The following is a 13,661-nucleotide window of genomic DNA, read 5'->3' as shown; positions in this document are numbered from 1 at the left end:
GGATTTTTTTAAATACGACGATCATGCCCTTAAATATGAAGAGGTACTGGTTAATCTGGACCGTTCTTCTATTTAGGGAGGTGTACCAAAGCAGAAGCATAGAATATACATCCATGTATTCTTTCAGCTTTTGATAATTCCAGACTTTCCACCACTTTCTAGGATTCTTTAAGGTTAGCTCTCTCTATCTCCCGGTATCAATAGACTTAGTCATCAACTTGAATCCGGTACTTGTCAACATAGGTTCAACACTCTTTATACACTTTGTCTCACCACATGTCTGACCACGAGAGCTCTGGCTTGTCGTCGTGCCCCATGCTTACCACATGCCTTGCCGCTACCATCGAGTCGAGCCCCTGCTGTCATGGTCGAGTCTTCCGGGTAGCTAGCCCACACCTCCTCAACCCCCACTGCAGAGAATCACCGATCATCACCGGCCGATGCCAAGTATCACGTTTCCTTTAAATCATCGAGCCCCAGTCGAACCCACGTGACTCTCGCTTTTCCTGCTGAAATAGGCTTCAACTCTCCGCCGCCTTAAGCCATAGCCCCTCCATCATCTCAGAGAAAAGTCGTCCATCAAACTCTACCTCCACCTTCAACATGACTCCATGTAGCTGGCCATGCTACCCCGCTCCCGGTCGACTTCCAGGTCTTATGTGTACATTGTCTTGAATCAACTCCGTGTAATAATCTTGTCGAAATCGCACAAGCCCTTAAGACTGCACCACTTGTTTTCATGCTTCAGAAGTCAGTCACGATTAGCATCATGTTTATGTGTCGTCGTTGTCGAAATCCCCGCCGTCTTCTATCCAACGACAAACATGTCGAATCGTTGGCCCAACCCCGATGACAATTACTTTCCGACGACGGCGACACAATACGACGACAAAGATGAACAAAGCTCGCTGACGAACGAGACAAAGTTACTTTACGCCGAGAAGCGCCGCAATACAAGCTAGCCTAGTGCACGAAGCACATCACAAAATAATAGATTTAGATTGCCACGTTATCTTTGTTTATTAATCTCACGGTTGAGTTTAGTCTAGTCTAGGTACTCATGTATACAAAGCCTAAGCTAGCTTACAAGAACCGACTCGGCTAGGCATTCCAAGTCCTATTAGACTTAGAATAGGAACCGTATTAGGTGACTGCTCTGTACACGCTGACTGCGTGGGGTTTAATTCGAACAATTTCATGATTATATTTATAGAATATGCAAGATGACCTACTCTAATGTACCTGGATGCTTTGCTAGTATTATGTTATATTTTCATATAAGTCCGTAGGTTCATAGTCCATTTGGTAAATCGTAACAAATACGTTTATGCAGAGGTCAGAGATATGGATGAAGGACAGAACCGATAAACTGAAGGGAGATGTTGACATGTTGTTTAAGACTTGTGATAACACGGCAGACAAAATGAAATTAGTGGATGCAGTCCAGCGCCTTGGAATAGAACACTTGTTTGAAGTGCAGATAGCCACTTCACTCAGTGACATCCATGGAAGTGAATTCAATAGCTCCAGCCTGCAAGAGGTTGCTATTTGGTTCCGCCTTCTCAGGGAACATGGCCTTTGGGTATCTCCAGGTATCTATCCACACATATAAACATCGAATATCTTGGGTAAGCAGCTTAATTGCGTAAATGACCTACCATTCATTTTTCTTGCAGATGTATTCAAAAAGTTCAGAGGTGAAGATGGGACCTTCAACGAGTACATAAAAAATGATCCAAAGGGACTCTTATGTCTCTACAATGCAGCATATGTCTTCGTCCATGGTGAGCCGGAACTCGAAGAGGCCATCTCTTTCGCAAGGCATCGTCTGGAATCATTGGCACCCAGCCTCAGATCCCCTTTAGCGGAGCAAGTGCAGCGTGCCCTCCACGTACCATTGCCAAGGACATACAGGAGGTTGGAGGCATTGCACTACATGCCAGAATACGAACAAGAAGAAGGCCATAATCCAGTTCTTTTGGAGCTTGCAAAGCTGGACTTTAACATCCTGCAGCGTGTCCACTTGAAGGAGCTCAAAGCTATCTCTGAGTATGCACATGCGTGCATTCTTTATTATATAGCCAACTTTTTTCTGTGGGTTATAGCCAACTAAGTGTGTGTGTGTATGTGGACGCGCATGTATATGTGTTCAACATAAGTATGCATGTAATTTGCAGGTGGTGGAATGATCTTTATGGATCCGTGGAACTAGGTTTTGTTCGGGATCGTGCAGTGGAGTCCTACCTTTGGGGCTACTCGTTGTTCTATGAGGAAGACTGCTCGCTCACACGAATGTTCTTTGCCAAGTTAACTGCGGTGCACACATTTTTGGATGACATCAGTGACAACCATGCCACCTTAGAGGAATATCAGAAGCTGGACGCAGCCATACAAAGGTTTACTGTCTCACTGATCACTCTCTATGAACAATAAAAAACCAATGCCAGCAATAACAATATATTAAATAATGGTAGTATGAACTATATTTTTTTTCATGCAGATGGGATGAGAGCGCCATTTCTCTTGTGCCAGAGTACCTGAAGAAGTTATATATTAAACTACTGAGCTGCTTTAAGGAATTCGATGATGAATTAGCCCGCAATAGAAGGTATCCCATTGATCACATGAAGACACAGGTAGAATATTGTACTACTACCTCCGTCACAGTTTAGAAGGCACGTACGTGTAACTAGGTTGTCAATTTGACTTATATAAAATCTATTGTTTAATATTAAAATTATATCATTAGAAAATAGAACATCTAAAGTTTTTAATGATATATTTTTTGTAATATATGTTTGTCATTAAGTTGATCAAATTGATGACTTAGGCCCTGTTTGGAACCATAATAGATTATGATAATCTGGATTATGAACATCGATTATATAATCTGGTTTATAAAAATAATCCAGGTGGGTATGTTTGGAGGCCAGATTATATAAACTGTAAACCAGCTTTTAAATTGTACAATGACATGTTTGCCTCTGTTTACAAGGAAAAATAGGAAAGTGGCGGTGGCACTGCGTAATTCTCTTGAAGTTTACAAGGGTAACACGTCATTTGTAATTCATAATCTCATTTTAGCTGGGGTAGAGCAGATTATGAGATTATAATAATCTGGTCATCTAGTTTATAAAAACTACAATATAAACTGTCCTGTTTGGAAATACAATAGATTATAAAAACCAGATTATATAATCTGGATGGTTCCAAACAGGGCCTTAGCTACACACGCCGGACTTATAAACTGAGTACTATTATCTATTGATCACATCATGAATGTGGTACAAACTTATCAATCTTAACTACTCCCTCCATTTCTAAATATAAGTCTTTTAAGAAATTCCACTATGGACTATATATTGTGCCAAAAAAGGTAAATTTGTTTTCTAAATTATGTCTATATACATTGGTATGTAGTTTGTAGTAGAATCTCTTAAAAACTTATATTTAAAAACAAAGGGAGTACATCTTTCTATCGTATATAGGACGACCATTCGGGGGCACCTAGGTATCCAGGCTCCTTACCTAGATGACATTGACTCGATTTGGTTATTAAGATGGATTTATATTTTGTGTGCATACCTGCATTATTAATTTCCTAATTTTTTTACTTATATGGAAAGTAATAAAGGTTGGCTAATCCATATGTGTCATTTTTTTCTGCCAAGTAATTCATATGTTTCATTAGTTCTCCTTTTATGATAGGAAATCACAATTATTATTTACCATACTTGTTGCCATGTATGGTAGGTGCACCATAATTAATTAAGAAAACACCGCACAACATTTTTAGCATGTAAATTTTTATTTGGTATAACACCAACACGTACACATTTTTATCAGGTATAACACCAACAGGTACATATTGTGATTATGTATAATACCCACTAACTGGTTTCACCGTCTAAGAAAATATACACACGGTATATGTATATTTACGGGTATATACTAATAAAATTCACATTGAGTTATGTATTTTAAAATGTATATTTTCATTAGGTATAACGCCAACACGTACATATTCATTTGTATATTTACATCGAGGTATGTATATTTATGTCTATACTCACATCAAGGTATGTATATTTTCATTAGATATAACACCAACACCTACTTAATAAAAGGCATAACATTTATGTGCATATTTTCTTTTGGTATAACTATAACACATACATATTTTCATTAGGTATAATACCACTAACTGGTATCACGGTCTAATAATATGTACGTGTGGGTATCTCGGGTACATGTACATATATAAGTACCCACGTATGAGTGTTCATACTTATTTTTGTTGAAAAACGATCATTGACCATTTAAGATAGAAGTACATGCAAACAAAACATGGCAAGTCACTGTTTTGCCAATTGTATGCCATGCACTAACGCCCCAAAAAATTTACCTACCTACACATACACATGCTCCATACACATATATTTAGGATTATATGGGACCTAGCAGTAACAAATGAATAAAGGAATCTTTATTCATTGTTAATTCGTAAGAAACCCGTTGCTTCGACAGCTAAGATGATGCTTTCAACATAAAATAACTATTGGTCTACACAATTTCTTAACAATTTTCCTTCAAACACTCCAAATTATCCATGTTTTTTATTTATTGTACCAAATTTCAATAAGAGCTTTCAGTGCGCACAAGGGAGAAATCATAGTACCATTTTCGTTCTGTGCGAAAACTATGATAGGTAATTAGTCAAGGTTCAGAAGTTTGGAAAAAAGGGTGAAGGAACATTCTTGCAGTCTTGATTGTTTGGGAGCCGTGGGGGCCACCCATCGGGTCTCCACCTCTTCGGGCATCTCAAACATTCGTCAAAGAAGTATTGTTATACGTACTCACAATGTTACAAAAGTCGATCCAGTAATTTGTGCAAAAGTATACAAATCGTCACTAGTTTTCGTAAAAAAAAATGTCATTTTTTTATTGTATGGAGTTATATTATGTTATAGTATCATTGTATACTCCCTCTGGTTTAGTTTACTCCGCATATTAAGTTTGTGTTTTGTTTGACCAGCTTCATATTGAAATATATCAACCTCTACAATATCAAATAAATATAATATGAAAAATTATTCCATTGTGGATCTAATTAATCGCGTTGGTTTGCCATTGTATATATTAATCTTTATTTGTATAGCCTTTTCCATTCATACTGAACATAAGCCTAATATGCAAAGTAAAAAAAAACAGAGAGTACTCCCTCCATCCAGATATATCGTGGGCCTAATACGTTTTTTGAGACTTCCTTTAATCATTGATAAGATTAATGATATATGAGATGTATGATATCAAGAATTATATGATTAGAAGATCCTTTCACCTACGAGTTTGTCGTATGCCTTGTGTAACTTGCACGTCGTATATTATTCATGTAACCATGGTCAAATTTAACCTCAAAAAACGTATTAGGCCCTATATATTGGGATGAAGGGAGTACTATTTTTATAAGCATATTCTTAAAAATGGTACTACCTCCGTCTGGAAATACTTGTCCTAGGGATGAATGTATCTAGACTTACTTTAATTATAGATACATTCATTATATGCATTTTTAGGACAAATATTTTCGGACGGAGGGAGTACAAGTTAAAGTCTTGCAATGGATAAAATGAAATTTTAAACAAGGCTTTATGTATATCGAGCAGAGGTGCTAAAATTTTGTGTTTAAGCGTTACCCTTACTCTTGTGCATGCATGCAGTTCCAAAAGCAGTCCAATTTTTACTTCCAAGAAGCTGAATGGGCACACCAAAATCACAAGCCAAGCTTTAAAGATAAATTGCATCTATCTACCATGTCCACGGGTGTGCCGCAGCTATGTGTGTCTATGATGGTTTGCAAGGGCGATAAAATGCCCAAGGGAGCACTGAAGTGGGCACTTGGACACCCTGATGTCGTCATGGCCAGCGCCAAGATTGGGCGCTTAATGAATGACATTGCTAGTTCATCAAAAGTACGTATGTTTGTGAACACATATGAAGTGTGTTTTATTTATTTTATATTACTATATACTACTCCCTTCGTCCGGAAATACTTGTCCTAGAAATGCATGTATCTAGACTTATTTTAGTTATAGATACATTCATTTTATTCATTTTTAGGACGAGTATTTTCGAACGGAAGGAGTAGTACACTTTCTTTTTTATCTCGCATAGTATATCTGGTTATTATTAAATGGATAGACTATAACATGCATGCAGCGCCGGAAAAATAAGGCGGATGTGGCCTGCTGCGTGGAGTGGTACATGAGTGAGAATAAGGTCACACAAGAGGTCGCCTTTGCAGCGATGGATTCACTGATAGAAGATGAATGGAAAAGTACCAACCAAGCTCGATTTGAACATCCTCGTGAGCTGCTACCGGCGGTGCAACGGGTTATCAACTACACTCTTGCCATACCGGTGTACTACGGCGGCAGGAAAGACGCCTTCACGTTCAGCTCGCACCTTGACCATATCATCAAGAGCCTGTTCGCCACGCCCATCCCCATCCCCATCCCCATCCAGTAGCTACTACTCGGTGTGCCCTACGTACGTGCTGCCTCATGCGTGAAGGCATATATGCATTAATGTCCGGAACGTATAATCTTCGTTTTTTAAATAATTGTTGTAAGTTTGTATTAGCTTTCATATAAAGTTATGGAAAACGCTAACGTTCTATGGGCTGATCGTGCGGAGAGCTCCCCTACCAGGGCAGCCGTTGGATCTTTTGATCCATGCTTGGTTACTCATGCTCTCACGCTCGCATGCATAGTCTGTTATTTCTATTGTGTATGGCGTGTATTTTTTTTACTTTATCTTGTGTTGCTAATTATAGCGGTGAACGACGGTTGTAATTTAGACAAGTTTTTGCAACATCAGCTCTGTTGCCAAAAGACGCAGTTTTTTTACAACTTAACCTATGTTGCAAAAGTTTTCTGCAACATGACCTTTGTTGTAAAAGTTTCTTCCGCAACCGTACTTATATTGCAAAAGACGAAGAAATAAAAATTATGTAACTAGACCTATGTTGTAAAAGTTTTCTGCAACATGATCTTTGTTGCAAAAGTTTCTTCCGCAATAGTACATATGTTCCAAAAATACAAAGAAAAAAAATTATGCAACCTGGCCTATGTTGCAAAAGTTTTCTGCAGCATGACCTTTGTTGCAGAAGTTTTTGCGGCATGACCTCTGATGCAAATGTTTTTTCAACATTACCTCTATTGCAAAAGTGAAGAACGCCGTTTGGCCGCTCGATGTCGGGGCCGAAACAACGAGCTTGTTTCAGCAACTGGAACGTTGTTTCAGGATGTATTTGATCGGGGAGGCGACCGCGCGTGTACATCGGCCGCTCGATGTCGGGGCCGAAACAACGAGATTGTTTCAGCAACTGAAACGTTGTTTCAGGATGTATTTGATCTGGGAGGCGACCGCGCGTGTACATCGGGCGTGCGATGTGGGGGCCGAAATAATGAGCTAGTTTCAGCAACTGGAACGTTGTTTCGGGATGTATTTGATCGGGGGAGGCGACTGCGCGTGTACGTCGGGCGTGCGATGTCGGGGCCGAAACAACGAGCTAGTTTCAGCAACTGGAACGTTGTTTCAGGATGTATTTGATCAGGGGAGGCGACCACGTGTGTACATCGGATGTGCGATGTCGGGGCCGAAACAACGAGCTAGTTTCAGCAACTGAAACGTCGTTTCAGGATGTGTGTACATCGGACGGCTGCGCACGCATACATCCGACGGCTAGTTAGGTGATGGATAATTAATACGGATCCACTGATGGACGCCTAGCAATCCCCTAAAGTTATAGTAACTTAAAACACTTATTTTAAGACGGAGGGAGTATATGCGTACACGACACGAGCTCACGTTTTAATGTGTGTATCGTGTATGTGTTGCATATTTGACAAGTACGTACGTCTCATAAGTACATTTATTATGTATATGAATGCATGCCCGATTAATAGAGGACCGCAATATTTGATACATCTGTGGCAGATAGCAAAACTATTCCACACCTCTTTCTTTCCTTTTATTTACATGCATGCATGTAATTAGTATGACCCACTCTCTCCTTTCACATACATTTCGTCCTCTAATTATATGCATGCACTAGAGATCATAACAGATGATGTCATTTTATATTTTTCATATTGCAAAAATTCAAAATGTTTTGTAGCCCAAACCATCGGTGCGATGCAAAAACTGGTTTAAATAAAAAATTAGTCATGATGATATCTTTAAAATTAGAAACCATGTTAGTATGCTTGAGGGACTTTTTTTCGGATCAAAAGTATTAGGTACAGAGGGAGTAGTTGGTACCATGATGACCCGGGCAAGGGTGGGGAATGAGTGACGCAGTGACACCGACGACTGGTGGCAAGGATCGATGGGTTGGACAAATGTTTAATATAGATTGGTTGTAGACTCGACTGCCCAAATATGTGAGGACATGGCGCTGGTTTTAGGAACACTGCTGAACTTTTTGTTCAATTTTGGCAAGATTTCAGCAGTTTTTCTGTTATTTTAACCTTTTTCTAATTCAGGAATATTTTGAACTTCAAAACATTTTTTTAGAATTTTTTATAAATTTAAAATATTTCTCAAATTAACATTTTTTAATTCTTTAATATTTTTTTGAATTCATGAATATCTTTGGAATTTATGATTTTTTTTATACATTCATGATATCTTACATTTTAAAAAAATTGGTCCCAATTCTTTCAACATGCTAGTATCCACATCATTGTCTCACTAAACACCCACCATTTCCATGAAGCTTTGCCATGTCACCATACATACCACGTCACTAGCTTCCCTGAAACACAAGTAAACATATAGTCAGAGATAGCTTGTCATCTCCTTGACACTCTTGGACTACTTCAAGGCTATTTTCTCCACAACACGTCGGCGCGGTTCATCTCCATCGTTATTGCTCTCACACTCCGGGTTGCTCGCTTCCACTCACCCGAAATTATCGAAAGGTCGTGGTTGTGGAAGAAGGTCATCTTCTGAGCGCGCCGTTCGTCTTCTGTCCTTACCTCTATATATCGATCTCTCTCCATTCTCCGTTGTCGACCAAGCCTTCGAGGGATGTCCACACCAGAGATCCGTGTGTTGCTGCCAACCTGGATCACCTTGGTCGGCACCGTCGCCGGCTCCGCTGGCCCATGTCCAGCGCCCAGGCATTGACCTAGACTACCGTTGAACTAGATATGCCGCCGCCGGGAGGCAGCGTCCTCCTTCAACATCACCTGGATGAGAGGTTGGGACTCTCCTCCCGCTCAGTCTCTCTCCTCAGATCTGCGATTATATTTTATTTAGTTTGGTTGGAAGTTCTAATCCGAGGTGTGTGCTAAGAAGCTCTAATCTGTCCCCAATCGCCTCCTTTGTGGTAGGAAGTCCGGTCAGTCTCTTTCTTTTTCTCTCTCTCATGTTTAATTAGTACAAATTTTATTGGTATTTAGTTTGATTTCCTATCATTGTTTTGTAGGATCAGAGAACCGGAGGATATGACTTATTGGTATTTAGTTTGATTTCCTATGATTGTTTTGTAGGATCAGAGGACCGGAGGGTATGACATAGTCCAGTTCATTTTTAGGTATGTCGTTTCTTGGCAGATGTTTGGTTTTTTTCGAAATGAAGGTTGAGCCCCGGCCTCTGCATCGATAGATGCATACAGCCATATATTAAAATCGTAAATAAGTCTTAAAAAGGTACATGAAGTGTGCGGCAAAAAATAAAAAATAAAACGATACAAGGCATCAAGCTTGCCCAAGCCGGAGATAACAAAATATATAGATGACTAAACATCTATCCTATTAACATGACGCCATCCAAACCGGTTGAAGATACCCTGTGCTACCATCTCCCAACGGACATACCCAGTAACCATAGGCTCACTGGCTTTCACAGGAGTGAGTAATGACCACGTGTGGATCAGTGCAGTAGCCCTGAAGATAACCTGCAAGAAGTGAAAGTCGCGTTGTCTGTTAAACACTAAGTCATTTCTGCAATTTCATACAGCCCACAGCAGTGCACAAGAACCCACGCGAATAAGCTTTGCAGTATGTACATCAACCCCCTCTAACCACATCCCAAATAACGTGCTTATATTATTAGGAGGCGTGATGTTAAAAGCAATATGCAACGAGCGCCAAACCAGTTTAGCCATAGGACAATCGAGAAAGTGGTGCTTGATACTTTCTTTATTCGGACAAAAGCTGCATCTAGTATTACCATTCCTGTTTCGCTTGGCAAGATTATCCTTCGTTAGAATTACCCCTTTGTGAACAAACCACATAAAGATTTTTATTCTAAGAGGAACTTTGATCTTCCAAATATGCGCTGATTTTGGAATAGGTGATGAATCTACGGGATGTGCGTACATAGATTTTACCGTAAATATCCCATTCGTGGTCATCATCCAATGAACACGATCAGGTGTGTGAGAGAGGTTGACGTCCATCAACCTTCTCACGAGATGCAACCAACTAGTCCATCTATCGTCGATAAGAGATCTACGAAATTGAATATTTAGAGCAAACTTGCTAAGAATTGACGCAACGGACGCTTGTCGACGTTGTGCAATATGGTACAGCCGCGGATATTGGAAAGCTAAAGGTGTCCCCCCTAACCATGTATCTTCCCAAAAACTAGTGGATTCACCATTGCCAATGATGAACCTAGTTCTGTTGAAGAAGGCATTTTTTGTCCGCATCAACCCCTTCCAGAAAGGAGAATCAGTTGGTCGTGCTGTAACCTGAGATAACGTTTTGTTTTGTAAGTACTTGTTCTTTATAATTTATACCCATAAATCTTCAGTATCCGAAGATAGTCTAAACAGCCATCTGCTTAGTAGACATTTCTTTTTGGTCTCTAAATTTTCAATTCAGATGTTTGGTATGCCTGCATAACATTGGATGAATCTATGTCAGTGCAGTACAAATTTTCTTAACATAAATGGGATGTCAGTCATCACAACTCCACCTTTCTCACAAAACAAAAACATCACAACTCCATTGCAGCAATTTAGAGCGTATATTTGACTTTAATAATTAGAAAATAGATAGTTTCTATCTCGACTGGTGCAATTTTTGCGATGGAAATTTGCTAGGTTTTTCCTTAACCATGGCTTGCATTACGGTATGTCTATTTTGAACTACCGTAGTAGAGAGTTCTTCACATGAATTTGCATTAGTTAAAATTGCACCACATAACTTACTTTCTTTGTTATGCTACATCTATAGTCCTCGCGGTCGCCTGCGACCTATTTTAAGTTGTTTTCCCCTATCTTAGTTATATCATCTCCTCAAGTTGTGGCTTTGGTAAGCACTATCACTGGTAGAAAAAGAGGCTTCCGTCCAGCTCCATAAGTCGCGAAACTGTAGGAACCGCGACTAATGATTTCTTTAGTCGCGGTTCAGCAGACGAACCGCGACCAAAGGCCTGGGCCAGGGCGCTCGGTGGCCAGCTGGTGCACGTGAGGGGCTTTAGTCGCGGTTGGCCAGGCCAACCGCGACTAAAGGTGCCCAAAGGCCTTTAGTCGCGGTTGGCCATGCCAACCGCGACTAAATCTCCTCCCCTATATATACCAGTTCAGCACACTCACTTAGCCATTTGGTGCCACTTCTCTTCACAAGCTTCACAAGGGGGTGTAGGTTTGCTTTTGGTTCCTCTTATGCACACAAGGTGTTTGATGAAATGCCCCAAGAGCGTGAAACAAAAATGATATGAAGTGTTGGAGCCACACTTGAGGTTCCTCATTTATTTTTTCCTCCTCGATCGCGGTTAGCAACTTGAACCTTTCATGCATGTGTGTCATTGATAAAATATGCATGTGTGTTGTTCATTGTTTAATTTCTATTGTTTATAGCTAGTTAGTTTAACAAATGCATGATGGTTAATTATATATTTTATATTATAATAATGCAGATGAATCGGCAATGGATGTACGGTAACCGACTCTCCCGCGAGTTCACTACGGGTTTGAAAGATTTCCTCGTAGTGGCTAATGCGAACAAGCAGAAGGGTTTTGTTATCTGTCCATGTGTTGACTGTAAGAATCAGAAGGGTTACTCTTCCTCAAGAGAAGTTCACCTGCACCTGCTTCGGCACGGTTTCATGCCAAGCTATAATTGTTGGACCAAGCATGGAGAAAGAGGGGTTATAATGGAAGAAGATGAAGAAGGGGATGATTTCATCGATGAAAGCTATCTTGCTCATTTCGGTGATACTTTCATGGAGGATGCTGAAGGTGAAGGGGAAGGTGAAGGGGAAGGTGAAGGTGAAGAAGAGGCACGTGATGAGACCGTTGATGATCTTGGTCGGACCATTGCTGATGCACGGAGACGCTGCGAAACTGAAAAGGAGAGGGAGAATTTGGATCGCATGTTAGAGGATCACAGAAAGTCGTTGTACCCCGGATGCGATGATGGTCTGAAAAAGCTGGGCTGCACACTGGATTTGCTGAAATGGAAGGCACAGGCAGGTGTAGCTGACTCGGCATTTGAAAACTTGCTGAAAATGTTGAAGAATATGTTTCCAAAGAATAACGAGTTGCCCGCCAGTACGTACGAAGCAAAGAAGGTTGTCAGCCCTCTAGGTTTAGAGGTTCTGAAGATACATGCATGCATCAACGACTGCATCCTCTACCGCGGTGAATACGAGAATTTGAATGAATGCCCGGTATGCACTGCATTGCGTTATAAGATCAGAGGCGATGACCCTGGTGACGATGTTGAGGGCGAGAAACCCAGGAAGAGGGTTCCCGCCAAGGTGATGTGGTATGCTCCTATAATACCACGGTTGAAACGTCTGTTCAGGAACAAAGAGCATGCCAAGTTGTTGCAATGGCACAAAGAGGACCGTAAGTCGGACGGGGAGTTGAGACACACCGCAGATGGAACGCAATGGAGAAAGATCGACAGAGAGTTCAAAGATTTTGCAGCTGACGCAAGGAACATAAGATTTGGTCTAAGTACAGATGGCATGAATACTTTTGGCGAGCAGAGCTCCAGCCATAGCACCTGGCCCGTGACTCTATGCATCTACAACCTTCCTCCTTGGTTGTGCATGAAGCGGAAGTTCATTATGATGCCAGTGCTCATCCAAGGTCCGAAGCAACCCGGCAACGACATCGATGTGTACCTAAGGCCATTAGTTGATGAACTTTTACAGCTGTGGGGCAGACCTGGTGTCCGTGTGTGGGATGAGCACAAAGAAGAGGAATTTGACCTACGAGCGTTGCTTTTCGTAACCATCAACGATTGGCCTGCTCTTAGTAACCTTTCGGGACTGTCAAATAAGGGATACAATGCATGCACGCACTGCTTACATGAGACTGAAAGTGTACATTTGCCAAATTGTAAGAAGAACGTGTACCTTGGGCATCGTCGATTTCTTCCGAAAATTCATCCAGTAAGAAAGAAAGGCAAGCATTACAACGGCAAGGCAGATCACCGGCCGAAGCCTGCGGAACGCACTGGTGCTGAGGTATTTGATATGGTCAAGGATTTGAAAGTCATCTTTGGAAAGGGTCCTGGCGGACAATCAGTTCCGAAGGGAGCTGACGGGCACGCAGCCATGTGGAAGAAGAAATCTATATTCTGGAAGCTAGAATATTGGAAAGTCCTAGAAGTCCGCTCTGCAATCGACGT

General features: G+C 40.9%; 1 protein-coding gene across 1 annotated transcript; it reads left to right on the top strand.

Moving 5' to 3' along the window:
* The first annotated feature begins 1,423 nt into the window (after positions 1 to 1,423).
* LOC123441187 (tau-cadinol synthase-like) lies at positions 1,424 to 6,550 on the top strand. The gene is made up of 6 exons (XM_045117689.1): positions 1,424 to 1,592; positions 1,677 to 2,049; positions 2,178 to 2,396; positions 2,501 to 2,666; positions 5,691 to 5,972; positions 6,220 to 6,550. The coding sequence occupies exons 1-6, from the start codon at positions 1,424 to 1,426 to the stop codon at positions 6,526 to 6,528; spliced, it is 1,518 nt and encodes a 505-aa protein (XP_044973624.1). The 3' UTR covers positions 6,529 to 6,550.
* Positions 6,551 to 13,661: the final 7,111 nt, after the last annotated feature.

Source organism: Hordeum vulgare, chromosome 3H (genome assembly GCF_904849725.1).
Source record: "Hordeum vulgare subsp. vulgare chromosome 3H, MorexV3_pseudomolecules_assembly, whole genome shotgun sequence".
Classification (NCBI taxonomy): Eukaryota; Viridiplantae; Streptophyta; class Magnoliopsida; order Poales; family Poaceae; genus Hordeum; species Hordeum vulgare.
This window is presented reverse-complemented; position numbering and strand designations above follow the sequence as displayed.

What these genes read in the sequence shown, in the direction of transcription:
- LOC123441187 (XM_045117689.1), top strand. Translation starts at nt 1,424, where the DNA reads ATGAAATTAGTGGATGCAGTCCAGCGCCTTGGAATAGAACACTTGTTT. An exon ending in TGGCCTTTGGGTATCTCCAG is followed by an intron (nt 1,593 to 1,676) that starts GTATCTATCCAC and finishes TTTTTCTTGCAG; the next exon opens with ATGTATTCAAAAAGTTCAGA. An exon ending in ACATTGCTAGTTCATCAAAA is followed by an intron (nt 5,973 to 6,219) that starts GTACGTATGTTT and finishes ACATGCATGCAG; the next exon opens with CGCCGGAAAAATAAGGCGGA.